The sequence below is a fragment of the Taudactylus pleione genome, unplaced genomic scaffold, assembly GCF_031769625.1.
Source record: "Taudactylus pleione unplaced genomic scaffold, aTauple2 ptg000910l, whole genome shotgun sequence".
Classification (NCBI taxonomy): Eukaryota; Metazoa; Chordata; class Amphibia; order Anura; family Myobatrachidae; genus Taudactylus; species Taudactylus pleione.
The window spans coordinates 1,134,755-1,158,598 of record NW_028285311.1 but is presented as its reverse complement, the minus strand read 5'-3'; the positions used below and the strand labels follow the sequence as shown (position 1 = coordinate 1,158,598).

At 45.3% G+C, this 23,844-nt stretch overlaps 2 protein-coding genes across 4 annotated transcripts in view; one reads left to right on the top strand and one right to left on the bottom strand.

Annotated features, from left to right (window-relative positions):
* Window positions 1-737: 737 nt before the first annotated feature.
* Window positions 738-9,776, bottom strand: LOC148473824 (uncharacterized). Its single transcript, XM_088459439.1, has 7 exons — window positions 9,725-9,776; window positions 6,839-6,985; window positions 5,098-5,289; window positions 4,436-4,511; window positions 4,219-4,316; window positions 3,709-4,060; window positions 738-1,033 (listed from the first exon to the last, which is right to left on the bottom strand). The coding sequence occupies exons 2-7, from the start codon at window positions 6,914-6,916 to the stop codon at window positions 738-740; spliced, it is 1,092 nt and encodes a 363-aa protein (XP_088315565.1). The 5' UTR covers window positions 6,917-6,985; window positions 9,725-9,776.
* Window positions 9,777-10,086: 310 nt separating this feature from the next.
* The window catches only part of LOC148473823 (uncharacterized), a 29,685-nt gene continuing 15,927 nt past the window's right edge, over window positions 10,087-23,844 (top strand). For 2 of the 3 annotated variants that reach the window (XM_088459434.1, XM_088459433.1), the window contains exons 1-6: window positions 10,087-10,159; window positions 11,736-11,812; window positions 19,597-19,743; window positions 21,941-22,198; window positions 23,443-23,521; window positions 23,641-23,738. In XM_088459434.1, coding sequence (XP_088315560.1) covers window positions 19,672-19,743; window positions 21,941-22,198; window positions 23,443-23,521; window positions 23,641-23,738 — 507 coding nt within the window. In that variant the 5' untranslated portion in view covers window positions 10,087-10,159; window positions 11,736-11,812; window positions 19,597-19,671. Of the gene's footprint in view, window positions 10,160-11,735; window positions 11,813-19,596; window positions 19,744-21,940; window positions 22,199-22,878; window positions 22,925-23,442; window positions 23,522-23,640; window positions 23,739-23,844 lie in introns of those variants that run through there. The other variant, XM_088459436.1, reaches the window with a different exon arrangement.

Here is a 23,844-nt window from a genome sequence, read left to right as displayed (position 1 = left end):
AGGGGAATGGTGCAGGGGAGGCAGCAGGAAAGGGTAGGGGAATGGTGCAGGGCACAGAGCGGGGGAGGCAGCAGGAGAGGGTAGGGGAATGGTGCAGGGCACAGAGCGGGGGAGGCAGCAGGACTGGGTAGGGGAATGGTGCAGGGCACAGAGCGGGGAGGCAGCAGGACAGGGTAGGGGAATGGTGCAGGGGAGGCAGCAGGACAGGGTAGGGGAATGGTGCAGGGGAGGCAGCAGGACAGGGTAGGGGAATGGTGCAGGGCACAGAGCGGGGGAGGCAGCAGGAGAGGGTAGGGGAATGGTGCAGGGCACAGAGCGGGGGAGGCACCAGGACAGGGTAGGGGAATGATGCAGGGCACAGAGCAGGGGAGGCAGCAGGACAGGGTAGGGGAATGGTGTAGGACACAGAGTGGGGGAGGCAGAAGGAGAGGGTAGGGGCATGGTGCAGGGCACAGAGCAGGGGGAGGCAGCAGGACAGGGTAAGGGAATCTGCAGGGCACAGAGCGGGGGAGGCAGCAGGACAGGGTAGGGGAATGGCGCAGGGCACAGATGGGCAACAGCAGAAAGAGGAAGTAGGCAGTAGGACAGAGCAGGATACAGAGACAGGTCAGCAGATAAAGTGCAAAAGTACAGATCATCCAAGCGCAGAGACTGGAGGAAGCGATTGTGCAATGACGGGAGTGTGGTTATAGCTCTGTGTGTGTGAGAAGGTCGAGTTTGTGTGACATTTGCATTGTCTAATATAGAGCATATTTGGGCTGGTAACACACAGTGACATGTGAGGGGGGAGGACATGGAAATATTTTATTAGGTGTATGAGCTGCACTATATGTAACAAACACTGAGGTATCGGGATAAAAGTCCTCGCAATTATAGGGATCAGATGATATATCTGCACTGTGAGGTTCTGGATGTATATTTAGTGTAATAGGATTATCTCCTGGAGATTCCTGTGTGATGTTATCTTCTATTTTAATATCTGTAGACAAGATGAGATGTCCCTTGAACTCATTCCTGCTTGTGCGTCCATTTGCTGGAAATACAATAAAATTGTATTATTATTACTCACAGCTCTTTATACAGCGCAGACATACTGAGAAGCTCTTTATATAGCACAGACATACTGAGAAGCTCTTTATATAGCACAGACATACTGATCAGCACTTACAGAGAATATTTAGTCATTCACATGAGGCCATGGCCTAGTGGAGCTTACAAACTATATTCCCTACCATATGTACACACACTAGTGGTAATTTGTATCAGAATCCAATCTACCACTATGATTTTAAAGGGTTGGAGGAAACGCATACAAACACCAAACATTCCATATTGGTTTGGAATTACTAGATCCATCCCCAGGGACAGGCAGATGGCACATCACCAATGTATATCTCCCCCCAAATGCAGACTTTGCTGGGTAATATTCCCTAGCCATCATCACAGAGCAGGAAGCCTCATTAGCCAGTGACATTGGTGAATCACAATGCCCATCTAGACCTCCCTCACACATACAGTACACACCGGAAATTTGTGGGATAATTACCAACAACTGCGTTCACACTACAGAAAGTTCTCCAGGTGGATATATATGTAGCAAAAGCAGCCTCTATATGGTCCTCTGGTCATCCTCAGGGAAAGTATTCCCACCAGAGTCATGTTACTAACTTAGGGTAATGAGTCACTGTATATAACCGCTGATAGGGAAGGAGAGCGATAGGACAGAGCAACACAGAATGATGGCGGCACAGAGCGGGGGAGGCAGCAGGACAGGGTAGGGAATGGTGCAGGGCACAGAGCGGGGGAGGCAGCAGAGCGGGGGAGGCAGCAGGACAGGGTAAGGGAATGGTACAGGGTAGGGGAATGGTGCAGGGGAGGCAGCAGGACAGGGTAGGGGAATGGTGCAGGGCACAGAGCGGGGGAGGCAGCAGGAGAGGGTAGGGGAATGGTGCAGGGCACAGAGCGGGGGAGGCAGCAGGACAGGGTAGGGGAATGATGCAGGGCACAGAGCGGGGAGGCAGCAGGACAGGGTAGGGGAATGGTGCAAGGGAGGCAGCAGGACAGGGTAGGGGAATGGTGCAGGGGAGGCAGAAGGACAGGGTAGGGGAATGGTGCAGGGCACAGAGCGGGGGAGGCAGCAGGAGAGGGTAGGGGAATGGTGCAGGGCACAGAGCGGGGGAGGCAGCAGGACAGGGTAGGGGAATGGTGCAGGGCACAGAGCGGGGAGGCAGCAGGACAGGGTAGGGGAATGGTGCAGGGGAGGCAGCAGGACAGGGTAGGGGAATGGTGCAGGGGAGGCAGCAGGACAGGGTAGGGGAATGGTGCAGGGCACAGAGCGGGGGAGGCAGCAGGAGAGGGTAGGGGAATGGTGCAGGGCACAGAGCGGGGGAGGCACCAGGACAGGGTAGGGGAATGATGCAGGGCACAGAGCAGGGGAGGCAGCAGGACAGGGTAGGGGAATGGTGCAGGGGAGGCAGCAGGAGAGGGTAGGGGAATGGTGCAGGGCACAGAGCAGGGGGAGGCAGCAGGACAGGGTAAGGGAATCTGCAGGGCACAGAGCGGGGGAGGCAGCAGGACAGGGTAGGGGAATGGCGCAGGGCACAGATGGGCAACAGCAGAAAGAGGAAGTAGGCAGTAGGACAGAGCAGGATACAGAGACAGGTCAGCAGATAAAGTGCAAAAGTACAGATCATCCAAGCGCAGAGACTGGAGGAAGCGATTGTGCAATGACGGGAGTGTGGTTATAGCTCTGTGTTATGTGAGAAGGTCGAGTTTGTGTGACATTTGCATTGTCTAATATAGAGCATATTTGGGCTGGTAACACACAGTGACATGTGAGGGGGGGAGAGCAGGAGTATAATAGGGGTTGATGGCTCCTGATGTATGAGATACACCAGAGAGTGTGAGGAGGAGACTGGTCAGATCTCTGGGCTGGTAACACACAGTGACATGATGTGAGGGGGGAGAGCAGGAGTATTATAGGGGCTGATGGCTCCTGATGTATGAGATACACCAGAGAGTGTGAGGAGGAGACTGGTCAGATCTCTGGGCTGGTAACACACAGTGATATGATGTGAGGGGGAGAGCAGGAGTATAATAGGGGTTGATGGCTCCTAATGTATGAGATACACCAGAGAGTGTGGGGAAGAGACTGGTCAGATCTCTGGGCTGGTAATACACAGTGACATGATGTGAGGAGGAGAGCAGGAGTATAATAGAGGCTGATGGCTCCTGATGTATGAGATACACCAGAGAGTGTGGGGAGGAGACTGGTCAGATCTCTGGGCTGGTAACACACAGTGACATGATGTGAGGAGGAGAGCAGGAGTATAATAGAGGCTGATGGCTCCTGATGTATGAGATACACCAGAGAGTGTGGGGAGGAGACTGGTCAGATCTCTGGGCTGGTAACACACAGTGATATGATGTGAGGGGGAGAGCAGGAGAATTATAGGGGTTGATGGCTCCTAATGTATGAGATACACCAGAGAGTGTGGGGAGGAGACTGGTCAGATTTCTGGGCTGATAACAAACAGTATCATGATGTGAGGGGGAGAGCAGTAGTATAATAGGGACTGATGGCTCCTGACTCCACACTGTGCAGATACATTCAACTCATTAGTTTGTACTGACAGAGGAGAATGTAGCAGTGACTGAGAAAGGAGAATACAGTATGTGACTATTTTCTGTAATGTATTTATTACTCACCTGTGCTGATATCTGTAGGTATTTCCTCCTCCGTAAACTGCTGATCATCCATAATATACGTTTCTTCTTCTCCCTCTATATTTTCTGCCTTAATATCAGTCACATACATCTCTTCTTCTCCATCTATATCTTCTGCCTTCATATCAGTCACATACGTCTCTTCTTCTCCCTCTGTATCTTCTGCCTTCATATCAGTCACATACGTCTCTTCTTCTACCTCTATATATTCTACCTTCATATCAGTCACATACGTCTCTGCTTTTCCCTTTATATCTTCTGCTTTATTATCAGTCACATATGTCCCTTCTTCTCCATCTAGATTATTTATCTTAATATTAATCAGATCTTCACCCTAATTAAATGAGATAATAAAAAATTGAATAAAGTCTGATGTCATTATTTGAGAGTATACAGTATAATATCGGTGTATAAAACACACACACATCAGCTCTACAGAACATATAGTGACAGTCACTATAGTATATTGGTGAGACCCTAAACCTCAGCTACCTCATGTTCCGGAGGAATCTTGTGATTCTTCTCTGTACAATCCTGGAAATAAATTGGACGGGGACATCTCTCTGGGGTACTTATGTTACTGGGTCCATCTGTAGGAGACACACAATGACTGAGTACATTGTATATGTGTGATTATCAGATGATGTATGTATATAAGGGGTCCCCATACCTGTTCTCCCCTGTAAAATAAATGGCACTATCCTCTTACCCAGTGATGTGAGGGGCTGGTGCTTCTCCATCATCACGTTCTTGTACCGACCAATGTGTTCCTCTATATACTTCTCCTGCATGGAGACATAGACAGTGACATCCTGACACCTTATAGGAACCTGACACACACAATGATACAGTCATCACCAAGGCACATCCCCTGGTGTTACTGTATAATGTCCCATTCCCAGCAGTCACCTCTCCAGTCCTCACCCAGACACATCCCGTGGTGTTACTGTATAATGTCCCATTCCCAGCAGTCACCTCTCCAGTCCTCACCCAGACACATCCCCTGGTGTTACTGTATAATGTCCCAATCCCAGCAGTCACCTCTCCAGTCATCACCCAGACACATCCCCTGGTGTTACTGTATAATGTCCCATTCCCAGCAGTCACCTCTCCAGTCCTCACCCAGACACATCCCCTGGTGTTACTGTAGAATGTCCCATTCCCAGCAGTCACCTCTCCAGTCATCACCCAGACACATCCCCTGGTGTTACTGTATAATGTCCCATTCCCAGCAGTCACCTCTCCAGTCATCACCCAGACACATCCCCTGGTGTTACTGTATAATGTCCCATTCCCAGCAGTCACCTCTCCAGTCATCACCCAGACACATCCCCTGGTGTTACTGTATAATGTCCCATTCCCAGCAGTCACCTCTCCAGTCAGCAGCTGAATGTTCTTGTTGGTGAGTTCCAGGATCTTCTGATCATTGTCTCTCTCATGTATCAGTGAGTGAGGTGGAGGCACCGTGATGGGGCTCTGGGTCCTGCTGAGTCCTCCTGACACATGGGGACGGCTGCTGGGTGTCTCACACTCACCGAATGTCTTCTTCACTGCTGTATAATCCTGTGTATTAGGGGAGACATCAATGAGATGGTCAATTAAATTCCACTTAAATGGGGATGTTTATTCAGGTGATAACTTTGCATAATATACATGAAGACTATTTCACAACAAAAAGTCTTGTAACAATCTCCTATACATAGGAAACTGTAGAATATATAGTATCTCCTGCAGATTTGACATCTGTGTGTCAGTGAAAAAAATACACTGCATGCAATGTACTAAATTCCAACTCCAGGGAGGATTGTGGGACTGATACTAATATCTGAGAGTGGATCCCTACTGCTAGGTTATTACTATAGATATATGTGATGTTACTGTGACACTCCCAGATCCCTGTTACCTCCACAGTCATGTCTCTGTATTATTAAAATTATCTCTGTGACACTCCCAGATCACCTCACCTCCCCAGTCATGTCCCTGTATTATTACTATAGATATAAGCGGTCACAATGACACTACCAGATCTTATCACCTCCCCAGTCATTTCCCTATATTATTACTATAGATATGCGATGTCACTGTAACACTCCCAAATCCCCTCACCTCCCCAGTCATGTCCCTGTATTATTACTATAAATATAAGTGATGTCATGGTGACATTCCCAGATCCCCTCACCTCCCCAGTCATGCCCCTGTATTATTACTATAGATATAAGTGATGTCACTGTGACACCTCCCAGATCCTCTCACCTCCCCAGTCATGTACCTAGATAATTGCTATAGATATAAGTGATGTAACTGACACTCCCAGATCCCTCACCTCCCTGTATTATTACTATAGATTTAAGTGATGTCACTGGGACACTCCCAGATCCCCTCACCTCCCCAGTCATGTCCCTGTATTATTACTATAGATATAAGTGATGTCACTGTGACACTCCCAGATCCCCTCACCTCCCCAGTCATGTCCCTGTATTATTACTATAGATATAAGTGATGTCACTGTAACACTCCCAAATCCCCTCACCTCCCCAGTCATGTCCCTGTATTATTACTATAGATTTAAGTGATGTCACTGTATCACTCCCAGATCCCCTCACCTCCCCAGTCATGTCCCTGTATTATTACTATAGATATAAGTGATGTCACTGTGACACTCCCAGATCCCCTCACCTCCCCAGTCATGTCCCTTTATTATTACTATAGATATAAGTGATGTCACTGTGACACTCCCAGATCCCCTCACCCCCCCAGTCATGTCCCTGTATTATTACTATAGATATAAGTGATGTCACTGTGACACTCCCAGATCCCCTCACCTCCCCAGTCATGTCCCTGTATTATTACTATAGATATAAGTGATGTCACTGTGACACTCCCAGATCCCCTCACCCCCCCAGTCATGTCCCTGTATTATTACTATAGATATAAGTGATGTCACTGTGACACTCCCAGATCCCCTCACTTTCCCAGTCATGTCCCTGTATTATTACTATAGATATAAGTGATGACACTGACACCCCCAGACCCTCTCACCTCCCCAGTCATGTTCCTCTATTATTATTATAGATATAAGTCATGTCACTGTGACACTACCAGATCCTCTCACCTCCCCAGTTAGGAGGTAAATAATCTCCAGGGTTAGCTGTAAGATCCTCTCAGTATGGTGACTCCCGTCCTTGTCCATCCTCAGTGAATCAGTGAGAATACAGAACTTGTGATGTGTGATAAAGACTCTGGTTCCTCAGAGGACTTTCTAGAAATAAATAGAATAAATATAACAGACATCTCTGAGAACACATGTAACACAGTCAGATATTTTATGCTGAGTGACCGGTAAGTCTCCCCTTTCCCCCCCAACTATAGAACCCTGGTGCATTTCTGTCAGAGTTTCCTGTGACGCAGCTCCATTAGACTCCTCAGGGGCTGTCGCACAGCACTGTACTGCATAATGTTACACCAATGCTCCTGGCTGGGGTCCTTATTCCTTCAAGACATATATCAAATGCTCTTTGCGCCACTAGAAATAAGTTACATCAGTGTTAGGACACTGGCCTTTATTTTGCATCTGACATTGTCTCCTCACAAACAGAAGTTAATATTACTCCACTTTTTAACACCTGCCTCACAGACTATTTATTCCTGCCCCTCACCATGCCCCCTGCTGGTCATTGATTGTTTTCCCTGGATTGTATTCCATGGCCTGAACCTGATCTCCTGTCTACTGGACTTCTGCAAACTGCAGCTCCACTGGTGTCTGTGAGTCTGTCTCATCTACCCTGCAGCTTTTTACCTTTGCTTGTATCCAGTCTGTATATCTCCATTCCATAATGTGAGCAGCTAAAGCCAGCTGGGCCTCTGCAAGCTGTCCCTCCTATTGCTGCATGTGAATCTGCCTCATTGATTACAGAGTGCACCATTGTTTTTGTAAATTGTTTGGACTATGTTTTTGTTTCAATAAACAATTTATATTTCACTATTCTCCTGACTCCACAGCTATCATTATAAGTATCCAGTTACATAACAATTGCCACACCGGAGGGTTGGTTTGGGTTGGAACAGGTGTGGGAGGTTGAAGAAGATATTTGAGAGATGTAGATGAATTTAGGTGGCTTTAGCGAGGACTTCCTCATGTATAGATCTGAGGAGGTAGAGATACGGCAGTGGATGATGGGCCCGAAGGTGAGAACATGAATAGAAAGTCTTTATTGAACAGGAGGTTGGAATGGAACTGGACATAAAATACTGAAGGAATGGGCAGACTCGGATTGGGACCGATGATGCTGATTGAAAGCTGGATTATTTTGAGACTGTTGATGAATTGAAGAACTTGATAGATTTGAATCCAATGTTGATGAATTGATGAACTTGATCGGTTTGGAACCGATTTTGAAGAACTGAAGAGCTTAATTGATTTGAGTCCGATGTTGATGATTTGAAGAAGGGTCATTTCACGTCAGTATAACCTGGTGTGTCCACCACCCATCTCAGAATTTTCCGAAGAAATTTTTTAGTTGACAGATAATGTGAAAAAAAACTATTTCTGCCAAATATCTCAACAGTCTGACCTTTAGTTTCCAAAATATTGATTTTTCAATTTATTAAACTATTTACTAATGTCTATTTATTTGTTCACTTTATTTGAAGTATCACGGGTGTTTATTAAGGAATCACCATGAAATTTGGACCCCTAAGGTTACTTTTTCTGTGAATCTAAAATCCAAACTAAATTACTTTATCGGTCTTATGTTTCGAGTTACAGGAAAGATGAAAGATTTTGGAACAGAATTAAAAACACAAGGTTAAATCAAAATTAGATATCTCAATTTTATTTAGGTGCTTAACAAAGGTATACATTACTACCATAAAAAAAAATCAGCATGGTACTCTGTTTTATAGTGGAGAAAAAAATAAAAGTATGAAATTGACATTTGATTACTGTTGTACAGCATCCATAATTTACACAATAAACCTTGAAATGTAAAAACTTAAACATAACTGAAGCTGAGTCAACAATAACAATATTTTCACCTTGTTTGGAACCTGTTGTAATGGTCACGTGTCAGCAGACAGTGTATATTGTCTTCCAGTAATTCCCAAAAAATGGGTATATCTAATGTTGATTTAACCTTTCATTTTTAATTCTGTTCCAAAATCTGGAATTTTTGCTGCAATTCAAAAAGTAAGGCAGATAAAGTAATTTGGTTACCTTAAGCCTCCAAATTTTGTGGTGATTCCTTAATAAACAGCCATGATACTTCAAATAAACTGAATAAATAAGTCGCAATTAGTAATAGTTTAATAAATTGAAAAATCAATGTTTCGGAAACTAACAATTAGAAAGCCGAGAGATTTTACATCCTCTCTTATGAAATAAAAAATTGTACAAATCTGTGACTGGTGGTGGACAATTCATTTGTTTTGTGGGAACTGATATGGAATGACCCTTTACGAACCCCTCTCCCCTATATAATAAAAATACAACATATCAGTGTTTGCCGGCAGCTGTGTAAATCCCCGTCATACAACACTGTACAGTCCTCTACCCCTATATAATAATAATACCACATATATAACTGTGTGCTGTATTATTCCCCCTCATATATCACTGAACAGTCCTCTCTCCCTTATATAATAATACCACATATCAGTGTGTGCTGCGAGGTGTGTTATTCCCCCTCATATGTCATTGTAAAAACCCCTCTCTCACATATAATAACATCAGTGTGCTGGGAGCTGTGTTGTTTCCCCTCTTATATCACTGTACAGTCCCCTCTCCCCTATATAATAATAATACCACATATCAGTGTGTGCTGGGAGCTGTGTTATTCCCCCTCTTATATCACTGTACAGTCCCCTCTCCCCCTATATAATAATAATAATAATACCACATATCAGTGTGTGCTGGGAGCTGTGTTATTCCCCCTCATATATCACTGTACGGTCCCCTCTCCCCTATATAATAATAATATAATATAATTACAGGACACGTTACCTGGCTCCGGCTGAGTCAGGAATGTCTATGACAAAATGGCAGCTAAAGCCCCTGTGGCCCCGCCCCCTCTGCTCTGTGACTGGGAGACTATAAGAACATGGCCGCCGGTCACCGTACATGAGGACACCATTACACTGTACAGTTATTACTCTAGTGATGAAGCTGTGAGCGGAAGGTGCAGGTGGCGCTAGTTACAGGACGTCCTTCCTACTTTGTGCCGTCTGATTGGCTACTCGCTTCTGCCAATCACCGCACTGAGGGGAATGAGAGGAGGGCGGTCACTATGATATTAGGGGCGGGGCAGACAGGAGCCATAGTTACACGGAGGAGGGGAGGGGCGTGGCTATCTATAGGGGCGTGTCTTCTTGTGTATCTGCAGTTTCCGGGTCTCAGCGGGAAGAGGCAGAAATCGGCCATTGTTGTGTCTGGCAGCAGGTAATGGTATTTTTTATTATCATACTTGAGAAGCAGAATCTGGTGCCTTATTATTATCATACAGGTGGAGCAGACCTCAGTGTTTATATGATACAGGTGGAGTAGATCCTTCTGGGGTAGCATTATCATTATACAGGTAGAGCAGACGCCAGTGTTGGTATAATACAGGTGGAGCAGATCCTTTTGTTATAAAAGTACAGCTGGAACAGCCTCTGGTGCTGCATTTTCTTTATACAGATGGAGCAGACCCAAGTGTTGGTATAATTTAGGTAGAGCAGACTCTGGTGTTGCATTATTATACAAGTGGAGCAGACAGCAGTGTTGGTATAATACAGGTGGAGTAGAACTTTTTGTTACTAATATTCAGCTGGAGTAAACTTTGGTGCTGCATTATCATTATACAGGTGATATCAAAAGAAATAGGAAGTTCTCTATATTTGGGGGCACTCACCCTACTAATAAAGTGTAACCTGTAATAGTGTCAGTAAGAAATGACCGAGGTGTTAACTGTATAGTGCAATAAGGGCCTGATTCAGACCCGGTCGCAAGCGCTCGCAACCGGGTCGATGGTGGCCCAGAGCGCACCATTCGGATAGCGACGGGCAATCGCTACCAAAGGGGGCGTGCCGGGGGAGTGGCTGCCCAAACGGAGGCGTTCCTATGTGAACGCCTCCGTTTGGGGGCGGCCCCACTAACATCATGAGTGATGTCAGTGGGAGAGATTTCGGCTCTGTTAGAGCCGAAATCTCTCTGGGGCTTGCGGCAACGAGACCCTACCACAGGGGTCTTGTCGCAAGCCCGATGGTCATGACCATCGCGACCATCTTCCTGGCCGCTCGCTATAGCTGTGGGTGGTCACCCACAGCTATGTGAGCGGCCAGGAGGCCGTTCTAAAACAAAAATAGCCCGGCCTTGATTCAGAGCGAGCACTCTGTCAGAGCGTCCGGTTCTGAATCAGGGCCTAAGTCAGGAAATACACAGAATGTAACAGAAAGATAATATATAAAGCCTGGTCTAACCAGGGCCAATAACCCCTCAGCACTGACCAGCTGTGTGTAGTGTTCCTTCTAGCTCCGGCGGGAGGCAGCGCGCCGGAGCTAGAGAGGGCATGCACGCGCGCGACCGAGAAGGGGGCGTGGTCATCGGAAAAGGAGGCGTGTCTATAAGACGCGTCCCCTTTTCGTCACTCTTGGGGGCGTGCCCGGCACTTACGGACACGCCGGGCAGCCCCCAAGCCCTGCAGACAGGGAGAATAGATGCCGGGCGCATGCGCCCAGCGTCTATTCCCCGGCGGTGACCGGGTCACCGCATATTTCTCCACCCGCGGGACACTGCGTCCCGCGGGTGAGAACGGCTCCCGCAGGCTGTGAGGGCAGGGCGCTTTTTGCCCTCCAGAAGGAGGGCAGGGCGCCGCGCCCCGCTAAAACAGCCTAGCGGGAACGCTATGTGTGATGGGAGACGTATATAGTGATTATCTGTATCATTTATGGTCAGACACATACATCATGGCCCAGTGCTCAGAGGTATGGGGAATATATATACTTACATTTACACCTGTAATGTCCGTTTTCCTCAGGGGCAGTTACAGCGGTAAAGGACGTCGGGCTGCTGCTTATCACTATGTGAATAAAGGAACATTTCTACCTACCAAACGTGAGTGCTGGTTTTTACACTTTGCTGCTTCAGGAAGTGTTAGTGGTTTATGTTTTGTTAAGGACCGTGCACCCCCTTTGCCTATTATCAATGAGTGCTACCTTCTCATATATATATATTTCACAATAAGTGTGAGGAGGAAGATTTCCTCTTTATAATACAGCGTCGGCCATCACCTGATAATATGTTATTGTCTGACCTATCCAAGTGCTCATATCTGACCTGGTGCATTCACATGTAACATACTTATAGGGGAATTCAATATTGGTGCGATAACTCCGTTTTTGCCTTAATATCGCACCTATGACGTCATTATCGCAGGTTTTAGTTTTACACCGTATTCAATTTCAAAGACTTTTCGCAGGTTCGAAAAGTCTTTGATAAAAAACGGGGATAACTTTTCACCATTGAATAGGTGTAGAAAAAAAGTGCAGAATTGGGGTTTAGGGGTGCAGGCTTAAAAAAAATAGCCTGCACCCCTGGGAATGACATTTAAAAAATAACTGTGTCAAAAAAAAGTTTAAAAAAAAAAAATAGGGACACCCCAAAAAATTGAGTTAAAAATTGGGGTGGAAAAAAAAAAATTGTTAAACAATAGGGAAATAGGTTCAGGGCTATTCTGTAAGGATGCGGCAGGTGTATTCTAGAATAGATTATTAGCGGCAGGTGTATTCTAGAATAGATTATTAGCGGCAGGTGTATTCTAGAATAGATTATTAGCGGCAGGTGTATTCTAGAATAGATTATTAGCGTCAGGTGTATTCTAGAATAGATTATTAGCGGCAGGTGTATTCTAGAATAGATTATTAGCGGCAGGTGTATTCTAGAATAGATTATTAGCGGCAGGTGTATTCTAGAATAGATTATTAGCGGCAGGTGTATTCTAGAATAGATTATTAGCGGCAGGTGTATTCTAGAATAATTATTAGCGACAGGTGTATTCTAGAATAGATTATTAGCGGCAGATGTATTCTAGAATAGATTATTAGCGGCAGGTGTATTCTAGAATAGATTATTAGCGGCAGGTGTATTCTAGAATAGGTTTATAGCGACAGGTGTATTCTAGAATAGATTTATAGCGGCAGGTGTATTCTAGAATAGATTTATAGCGGCAGGTGTATTCTAGAATAGATTATTAGCGGCAGGTGTATTCTAGAATAGATTATTAGCGGCAGGTGTATTCTAGAATAGATTTATAGCGACAGGTGTATTCTAGAATAGATTATTAGCGGCAGGTGTATTCTAGAATAGATTTATAGCGGCAGGTGCACAAATGCAGAAGTTTTAAAAACTTACTTTAGTGACATCAAAATATGCTAGTACCCATTTTCATGTACCCCAAATTTGATGGAACAACTTAAAAAAACGAAAAAAATAACCTAAGTGCTCTTCTGCATCACTTCTTGAATGTCGGGAAAAAAGCACCTGCCACAGCTGTTTAAATCCCCGACTTATATTTGCAGGCTAAAACGGGGGGATCCATAGTGTTTTTACAACTTTAGGGGGGTCCTACAATTTTTTTAAAGAAAAATTTGTAACTTTACGCAAATCCCACTTCGGAGGCTCCCGTTTTCGTTAGTTTCATATTGAATACGGGGATAAGCGGGCGCGCGCCCGATACTTTATCCCAGGTAAAATCTCCGATATGAAACGTAAACTTCGACAGCGAAGTTTATGTTTCATATTGAATACCCCTCTTAGAATGGAATCGGTATGAAAGTTCGATTCCCGGCAGCGGCAGCCCGACAGCGCTGGAAATCTCGATCGTGGATAGATAAGTATTCTCTAACCTAACCCCCCTAACCCTAACCCTCCTTAGGGGTGCCTAACCCTAACCTCCCCTCTAAGTGCCTAACCCTAGCCACCCCCTTCCCCGCTGCCTAAACCTAAGTCCCCCGGGGGGGTGCCTAACCCTAACCCTCCCTCCCCCTAGCCTAACCCTCCCTGGGGGGTGCCTAACCCTAAGTCCCCCCTGGGTGGCCTAAACCTTACACTAACCCCCCCCCCGCCCCCCCCCCGCGGCTGTCCGCTCGCGGCGCCCGGCATCACTACGATCGGGATGCCGGGCGCCGGTCCCCCGGCAACGGGGAAATGCCGGGCGTCTACATCTAAACGCCCGGCATTTCACCCTCGCCAGGATATGACATTCGGGAAGCCGGCTGCCAGTATTAAGGCTGCCGGCTTCCCGATTGCATACCCTTAGAATAATCCCATATATCTGACATGGTGTCACATGTAACATACTTAGAATAATCCCATATATCTGACATGGTGTCACATGTAACATACATAGGGCAGAATTCATTTGTTTCCAGCCCCCATCGCGCCCGGCGGAGCTCTTTAATTGCTGCTCCTGTCGGGCGCGATCAACTGTCAGCGCTCCATTTCAGCTCGCAGCCCCAGGGGGGTGAGAGCTGAACTGTGCGAAAAGTGACCTGTTTGGGCGTCCAAACATCACTTTTCGCGGTCACGCCCAGCAATTTGGTCGGGGGTAGCTGCTTTACGCGGCTAAACTCGACGACTTTGGGCGCGATTAGCGCGAAAAATGGCAACAATTGAATAGCAGCCCGCGATCTCCTGTCACTTTAGACGGGAGATCCGGACCGCGTAAACTATTGAATTCCGCCCATAGAATAATCCCATATATCTGACATGGTCCATTCACGTGTAACATACATAGAATAATCCCATATATCTGACATGGTCCATTCACGTGTAACATACATAGAATAATCCCATATATCTGACATGGTGCAGTCACATGTAACATACATAGGATAATCCCATATATCTGACATGGTGCATTCACGTGTAACATACATAGAATTATACCATATATCTGACATGGTGCATTCACGTGTAACATACATAGAATTATACCATATATCTGACGTGGTGCAGTCACATGTAACATACATAGGATAATCCCATATATCTGACATGGTGCATTCACGTGTAACATACATAGAATAATCCCATATATCTGACATGGTCCATTCACGTGTAACATACATAGAATAATCCCATATATCTGACATGGTGCATTCACGTGTAACATACATAGAATTATACCATATATCTGACGTGGTGCAGTCACATGTAACATACATAGGATAATCCCATATATCTGACATGGTGCATTCACATGTAACATACATAGAATTATACCATATATCTGACGTGGTGCAGTCACATGTAACATACATAGGATAATTCCATATATCTGACATGGTGCACTCTTATGTAACATACATAGAATAATCACATATATCTGACATGGTGCACTCTTATGTAACATACATAGAATAATCACATATATCTGACATGGTGCACTCTTATGTAACATACATAGAATAATTGGGATGTAGTCTGGAAGCCGACGGTCTAAATGCCGACCCACGGCTTCCAGACTCTCTAATCCCGGCGTTATACTAATGACAGGCTTCGAAAACTAGACGCCTGTCATTAACCAGATGCCGGAAGACCGACGTCCGGCATACCGAACGAAGGTACACCGGGCGCGGACAGCCGCGGGGGAGGGTTTCAGTGTGTGTGGTTAGGTTTTAGGGCTCCCGGGGTGAGTTAGGGTTAGGCACCCCCCCCATGCGGCTGGCGGTAATACCTGCTACACCCAGAATAATCCCATATATCTGACATGGTGCATTCACATGTAACATACATAGAATAATCCCATCTATCTGACATGGTGCATTCACATGTAACACATATGGAATAATATATCTGACATGATGCATTCACATGTAACATACATAGAATAATCCCATATATCTGACATGGTGCATTCACATGTAACATACATAGAATAATCCCATCTATCTGACATGGTGCATTCACATGTAACACATATGGAATAATATATCTGACATGATGCATTCACATGTAACATACATAGAGTAATCACATTTATCTGACATGGTGCATTCACATGTAACACACATGGAATAATATATCTGACATGATGCAGTCACATGTAACATACATAGAATAATCCCATCTATCTGATCCTCGGTACAGGGGAAACAAAGCTTAGTTCTGCTGAATTTGAGACTGCTATAGAGTTTGCTCATGCCATTAATCATCAGATTATGCCGGTCATCATCAACTTTCGTGCATCCATGAAACCATTTGCACCATACATGTTTGAAGTGGACACCAAGTATCTCCTCTAGCCTGGTGGATGTCCTACGCAGCTCCACGTCAGTTAGACACTTCTGTAGTAAATCCTCTGAAGCAGATGGTCACCTCAGTTAGACACTTCTGTAGTAAATCCTCTGAAGCAGATGTCACCTCAGTTAGACACTTCTGTAGTAAATCCTCTGAAGCAGATGGTCACCTTAGTTAGACACTTCTGTAGTAAATCCTCTGAAGCAGATGGTCACCGCAGTTAGACACTTCTGTAGTAAATCCTATGAAGCAGATGTCACCTCAGTTAGACACTTCTGTAGTAAATCCTATGAAGCAGATGGTCACCTTAGTTAGACACTTCTGTAGTAAATCCTATGAAGCAGAAGGTCACCTCAGTTAGACACTTCTGTAGTAAATCCTATGAAGCAGAAGGTCACCTCAGTTAGACACTTCTGTAGTAAATCCTATGAAGCAGATGGTCACCTCAGTTAGACACTTCTGTAGTAAATCCTATGAAGCAGATGGTCACCTCAGTTAGACACTTCTGTAGTAAATCCTATGAAGCAGATGGTCACCTCAGTTAGACACTTCTGTAGTAAATCCTATGAAGCAGATGGTCACCTCAGTTAGACACTTCTGTAGTAAATCCTATGAAGCAGATGGTCACCTCAGTTAGACACTTCTGTAGTAAATCCTATGAAGCAGATGGTCACCTCAGTTAGACACTTCTGTAGTAAATCCTATGAAGCAGATGGTCACCGCAGTTAGACACTTCTGTAGTAAATCCTATGAAGCAGATGGTCACCTCAGTTAGACACTTCTGTAGTAAATCCTATGAAGCAGATGGTCACCTCAGTTAGACACTTCTGTAGTAAATCCTATGAAGCAGATGGTCACCTCAGTTAGACACTTCTGTAGTAAATCCTATGAAGCAGATGGTCACCTCAGTTAGACACTTCTGTAGTAAATCCTATGAAGCAGATGGTCACCGCAGTTAGACACTTCTGTAGTAAATCCTATGAAGCAGATGGTCACCGCAGTTAGACACTTCTGTAGTAAATCCTATGAAGCAGATGGTCACCTCAGTTAGACACTTCTGTAGTAAATCCTATGAAGCAGATGGTCACCTCAGTTAGACACTTCTGTAGTAAATCCTATGAAGCAGATGGTCACCTCAGTTAGACACTTCTGTAGTAAATCCTATGAAGCAGATGGTCACCTCAGTTAGACACTTCTGTAGTAAATCCTATGAAGCAGATGTCACCTCAGTTAGACACTTCTGTAGTAAATCCTATGAAGCAGATGGTCACCTCAGTTAGACACTTCTGTAGTAAATCCTATGAAGCAGATGGTCACCTCAGTTAGACACTTCTGTAGTAAATCCTATGAAGCAGATGGTCACCTCAGTTTCATCAAGTGCAGGAATTGAAAGGATTTTTTCAACGTACGGTTTTGTACAATTCCAAACGCGCAACAGATTGGGAAATGAAAAAGCAGCTAATCTGGTTCCATGGTAAGAGCCTTTTCTGTTGAGGACAAACGTGAGGACGTGGACAAAGACATGTTTATGTTTTACTCAGACTCACACAACTGATTCCATGAAATTCAGCCTAATTGTACTTCTTGATGCAACTGTTTAGTGTGTATTTATTCTATTACTGTGTTCAATTTGTTACTTTTCTCACTTCAAAAATTGTTCATGTATTACTAAAACAAGGTGTAAACATCTAAAATTAAACAGTTTACTTAAAGAAATCCTATTTAAATCCCAAAAATCTTATTTAAATCAAATAAATCCGATTTTTTTATTTATTTTTTTATTTTATTTTTTAAAATCCCATTTTTATGCAACCCTGCATATAGTACAGCTGGAGTAGACCCTGGTGTTACATATAATACAGCTGGAGTAGTCACTGCTCAGTGGGTAACAGACTATAGAGAAAGGGAGGTGTCCGGAGCACTCAGACCCCCCCATACAGAACGTATCAGCTGTAGCTGGCGGTCAGTACCCTCAGTAGGTGGTTATTAGTGTTACATATAATACAGGTGGAGCAGACCCTGGTGTTACATATAATACAGGTGGAGCAGACCCTGGTGTTACATATAATACAGGTGGAGCAGACCCTGGTGTTACATATAATACAGGTGGAGCAGACCCTGGTGTTACTATAATACAGCTGGAGCAGTCACTGCTCGGTGGGTAGCAGACTATAGAGAAAGGGAGGTGACCGGTGCACTCAGACCCCCCCATACAGGATGTATCAGCTGTAGCTGGCGGTTAGTACCGTCAGTAGGTGGTTATTAGTGTGTAAGTGACAGAATAAACAGAGAGACACCATAGTGTACACCGGGTGATGTATAAGATGCACAGACGTCCTCTGTAATAGGCCCTGCTGACTCCTCACCTGTCTGAGGATTTCTTAGCTTTCTTTTCATTCCTCTAATTATCGCCAACCTGTAGGGAGCTCCCTCTGCTCCCAGCACTTTTTCTCACTGTCATGTGTGTAGGGTGCCAGTGTTTCCCAGCTGCAATCCTCAGGGATCCATGACAGTGCATGTTTTCCAGGTCTCCTCAGAATCACCTGTTAGATAATTATCGCTAACCTGTGGATCATTTAGATTGTCAGTCAGTAATGAAGGCTCCAGTATGGAGATATGGAAAACATGCCCTGTTAGGAATCCCTGGTGACTGGAGATAGGAAACACTGTTCTAGATCCTCAGTGAGTAACTGATTATCCTTCAATAAATTCTTCAGCCTCTCCCCTGTGCTACATAAACATGGCCGGCAGGATTGTCACACATGTAACGTACATCCTTACTGTGTATTCCAGCATGACATGGCATGCTGGGACTTATGGTCCCACTACAGCTGCGGAGTCACAGACTGTACAACACTGCTGACACTCAGTAATTATTGCAGATGTGGGAGCAGAGAAAATAATATGGGTGATTGTACACAAGTCGCCCAGATATTAGGAGACAGAGGAATAGGGCAGTAGTGGGGGAGAGAGGCTGGGCTGGGAGATGTGGTGCGCTATCGGAGGGTGTATAATGGGGAGGGGGAGCAGAGAAGTAGGGTAAGATGATGGGGGCAGAGACTTTAGCCTAGGTTACTGGGGAGAATGACCTGAGGGTGGAATGAGGAGGAAAAGGTGGGTGGGCTGTGAGGGGTCTGGCCTGGGGAAATATCTTGTCATATGGTGTTGTGTACTTGTGTATATTATACTATGTGTAGTAATTACTGGTTATCAGGTGTGTGACCTGTGTATAGTGATGATTAGTGTGTATCAGGTGTGTGATATCAGGGTGACCTGTGTATAGTGATCAGTGTGTGACCTGTGTATAGTGATCAGTGTGTATCAGGTGTCTGATATTTGTGTGACCTGTATATAATGATAATTGTGTTCGAGGTGTGTGTCCTGTGTATAGTGATCAGTGTGTATCAGGTGTGTGATATTAGTGTGACCTGTGTGTAATGATCAGTGTGTATCAGGTGTGTGATATTAGTGTGACCTGTGTATAGTGATCAGTGAGTGATATGGCTCAGGAAAGAGGAGGGCTTAATAGTTACTCAGTGTTTCCTGAATGAATATGTTACATGTACTCTGATATTTATTATAATTATATTTACTTTTAGAAACGTGAGGAACTAGAGAATCTTTACTAGAAGTTACGTGACGGTGAGACGTGTTGCTGATCACTGAGGTTGGACATGGACAAAAGTCACATAACTGAGAGGATACTAAATCTCACCCTGGAGATCATCTACCTGCTGACTGGGGAGGTGAGAGGATCTGGGAGTGTCACAGTGACATCACTTATATCTATAGTAATAATACAGGGACATGACTGGGGAGGTGAAGGGATCTGGGAGTGTCACAGTGACATTACTTATATCTATAGTAATAATACAGGGACATGACTGGGGAGGTGAGGGGATCTGGGAGTGTCACAGTGACATCACTTATATCTATAGTAATAACACAGGGACATGACTGGGGAGGTGAGGGGATCTGGGAGTGTCACAGTGACATCATTCTCTATAGTAATAATACAGGGACATGACTGGGGAGGTGAGGGGATCTGGGGGTGTCACAGTGACATCACTTATATCTATAGTAATAACACAGGGACATGACTGGGGAGGTGAGGGGATCTGGGAGTGTCACAGTGACATCATTCTCTATAGTAATAATACAGGGACATGACTGGGGAGGTGAGGGGATCTGGGAGTGTCACAGTGACATCACTTATATCTATAGTAATAATACAGGGACATGACTGGGGAGGTGAGAGGATCTGGGAGTGTCACAGTGACATCACTTATATCTATAGTAATAATACAGGGACATGACTGGGGAGGTGAAGGGATCTGGGAGTGTCACAGTGACATCACTTATATCTATAGTAATAACACAGGGACATGACTGGGGAGGTGAGGGGATCTGGGAGTGTCACAGTGACATCACTTATATCTATAGTAATAATACAGGGACATGACTGGGGAGGTGAGGGGGATCTGGGAGTGTCACAGTGACATCATTCTCTATAGTAATAATACAGGGACATGACTGGGGAGGTGAGGGGATCTGGGAGTGTCACAGTGACATCACTTATACCTATAGTAATAATACAGGGACATGACTGGGGAGGTGAGGGGATCTGGGAGTGTCACAGTGACATCACTTATATCTATAGTAATAATACAGGGACATGACTGGGGAGGTGAAGGGATCTGGGAGTGTCACAGTGACATCACTTATATCTATAGTAATAACACAGGGACATGACTGGGGAGGTGAGGGGATCTGGGAGTGTCACAGTGACATCATTCTCTATAGTAATAATACAGGGACATGACTGGGGAGGTGAGGGGATCTGGGAGTGTCACAGTGACATCACTTATATCTATAGTAATAATACAGGGACATGACTGGGGAGGTGAGAGGATCTGGGAGTGTCACAGTGACATCACTTATATCTATAGTAATAATACAGGGACATGACTGGGGAGGTGAAGGGATCTGGGAGTGTCACAGTGACATCACTTATATCTATAGTAATAACACAGGGACATGACTGGGGAGGTGAGGGGATCTGGGAGTGTCACAGTGACATCACTTATATCTATAGTAATAATACAGAAACATGACTGGGGAGGTGAGGGGATCTGGTAGTGTCACAGTGACATCACTTATATCTATAGTAATAATACAGGGACATGACTGGGGAGGTGAGGGGATCTGGGAGTGTCACAGTGACATCACTTATACCTATAGTAATAATACAGGGACATGACTGGGGAGGTGAGGGGATCTGGGAGTGTCACAGTGACATCACTTATATCTATAGTAATAATACAGAGACGTTACTGGGGAGGTGAGGGGATCTGGGAGTGTCACAGTGACATCACTTATATCTATAGTAATAATACAGAGACATGACTGGGGAGGTGAGGGGATCTGGTAGTGTCACAGTGACATCACTTATATCTATAGTAATAATACAGAGACATGACTGGGGAGGTGAGGGGATCTGGTAGTGTCACAGTGACATCACTTATATCTATAGTAATAATACAGGGACATGACTGGGGAGGTGAGAGGATCTGGGAGTGTCACAGTGACATCACATATATAATTTATTCAAATAAATAATACATCTAATTATTATTATTATTATTATTATTACTCCTGTAGCTTTACTGAGTGCTCTGTGGTTTCCCAGCCAATACCATAGAGTGATATTGCTGTTTGCACTATGCTATTTATATTCTCAGGCTGCCCACATACAGAGGACACAGAACAATAAACTAACTGTAGAAGCCTGGTCCTGCAGTAGTGATAAGCACTTGATACACTCCACTTTCCTGTTACATATGGACTACTGGTTCTGTTAATAGATTTTTGCATAATTAACCCCTTAAACTTACAAATCCAAATTAAAAGATTTTTCTCATTGATGTCTCCCTTAAAACACAGGGTTACACAGTAGTGAAGAAGACATCCGGTGACTGTGAGACACCCAGCAGTCATCCCCATGTGTCAGGAGGACTGAGCAGGACCCAGAGCCCCATCACGGTGCCTCCACCTCACTCACTGATACATGAGAGACACAATGACCAGAAGATCCTGGAACTCACCAACAAGAAAATTCAGCTTCTGACTGGAGAGGCGACTGCTGGGAATGGGACATTATACAGTAACACCAGGGGATGTGTCTGGGTGATGACTGGAGAGGTGACTGCTGGGAATGGGACATTATACAGTAACACCAGGGGATGTGTCTGGGTGAGGACTGGAGAGGTGACTGCTGGGAATGGGACATTATACAGTAACACCAGGGGATGTGTCTGGGTGAGGACTGGAGAGGTGACTGCTGGGAATGGGACATTATACAGTAACACCAGGGGATGTGTCTGGGTGAGGACTGGAGAGGTGACTGCTGGGAATGGGACATTATACAGTAACACCAGAGGATGTGTCTGGGTGATGACTGGAGAGGTGACTGCTGGGAATGGGACATTATACAGTAACACCAGGGGATGTGTCTGGGTGATGACTGGAGAGGTGACTGCTGGGAATGGGACATTATACAGTAACACCAGGGGATGTGTCTGGGTGAGGACTGGAGAGGTGACTGCTGGGAATGGGACATTATACAGTAACACCAGAGGATGTGTCTGGGTGATGACTGGAGAGGTGACTGCTGGGAATGGGACATTATACAGTAACACCAGGGGATGTGTCTGGGTGATGACTGGAGAGGTGACTGCTGGGAATGGGACATTATACAGTAACACCAGGGGGTGTGTCTGGGTGATGACTGGAGAGGTGACTGCTGGGAATGGGACATTATACAGTAACACCAGAGGATGTGTCTGGGTGATGACTGGAGAGGTGACTGCTGGGAATGGGACATTATACAGTAACACCAGGGGATGTGTCTGGGTGATGACTGGAGAGGTGACTGCTGGGAATGGGACATTATACAGTAACATCAGGGGATGTATCTGGGTGATGATTGGAGAGGTGACTGCTGGGAATGGGGCATTATACAGTAACACCAGGGGATGTGTCTGGGTGAGGACTGGAGAGGTGACTGCTGGGAATGGGACAGTATACAGTAACACCAGGGGATGTGTCTGGGTGATGACTGGAGAGGTGACTGCTGGGAATGGGACATTATACAGTAACACCAGGGGATGTGTCTGGGTGAGGACTGGAGAGGTGACTGCTGGGAATGGGACATTATACAGTAACACCAGAGGATGTGTCTGGGTGATGACTGGAGAGGTGACTGCTGGGAATGGGACATTATACAGTAACATCAGGGGATGTATCTGGGTGATGATTGGAGAGGTGACTGCTGGGAATGGGACATTATACAGTAACACCAGGGGATGTGTCTGGGTGATGACTATCATTGTGTGTGTCAGGTTCCTATAAGGTGTCAGGATGTCACTGTCTATGTCTCCATGCAGGAGGGGGAGTATATAGAGGAACACAGGGCTTTGTGCAAGGACGTAATGATGGAGAATCACCGGCCCCTCACATCACTGGGTAAGAAAAGACTGTCATTTATTATACAGGGGAGAGCAGGTATGGGAGCCCCCTATATATACACATCACCTGATAATCACATATATACAATGTACTCAGTCACTGTGTGTCTCCTACAGATGGACCCAGTAACAGAAATACCCCAGAGAGATGTCCCCGTCCTCATTATTCCCAGGATTGTACAGAGGAGAATCACAGGACCCCACAGAAAAATCAGGTAGATGGGATTTATGATCTAAACAATGGGATGTAGTCAGCATCCTGGTGTGCGGGATGCCGACTGTCTAAATATCGGCATCGAAATCCCGACAACAGTATCCCGA

Coding starts and splice junctions, on each gene's coding strand:
- LOC148473824 (XM_088459439.1), bottom strand. CDS start 6,916: ATGGACAAGGACGGGAGTCACCATACTGAGAGGATCTTACAGCTAACC. Junction 4,317..4,435: donor CCAGCCCCTCACATCACTGG/GTAAGAGGATAG, acceptor TGTCTCCTACAG/ATGGACCCAGTAACATAAGT. Junction 1,034..3,708: donor ACCTACAGATATCAGCACAG/GTGAGTAATAAA, acceptor TTGTATTTCCAG/CAAATGGACGCACAAGCAGG.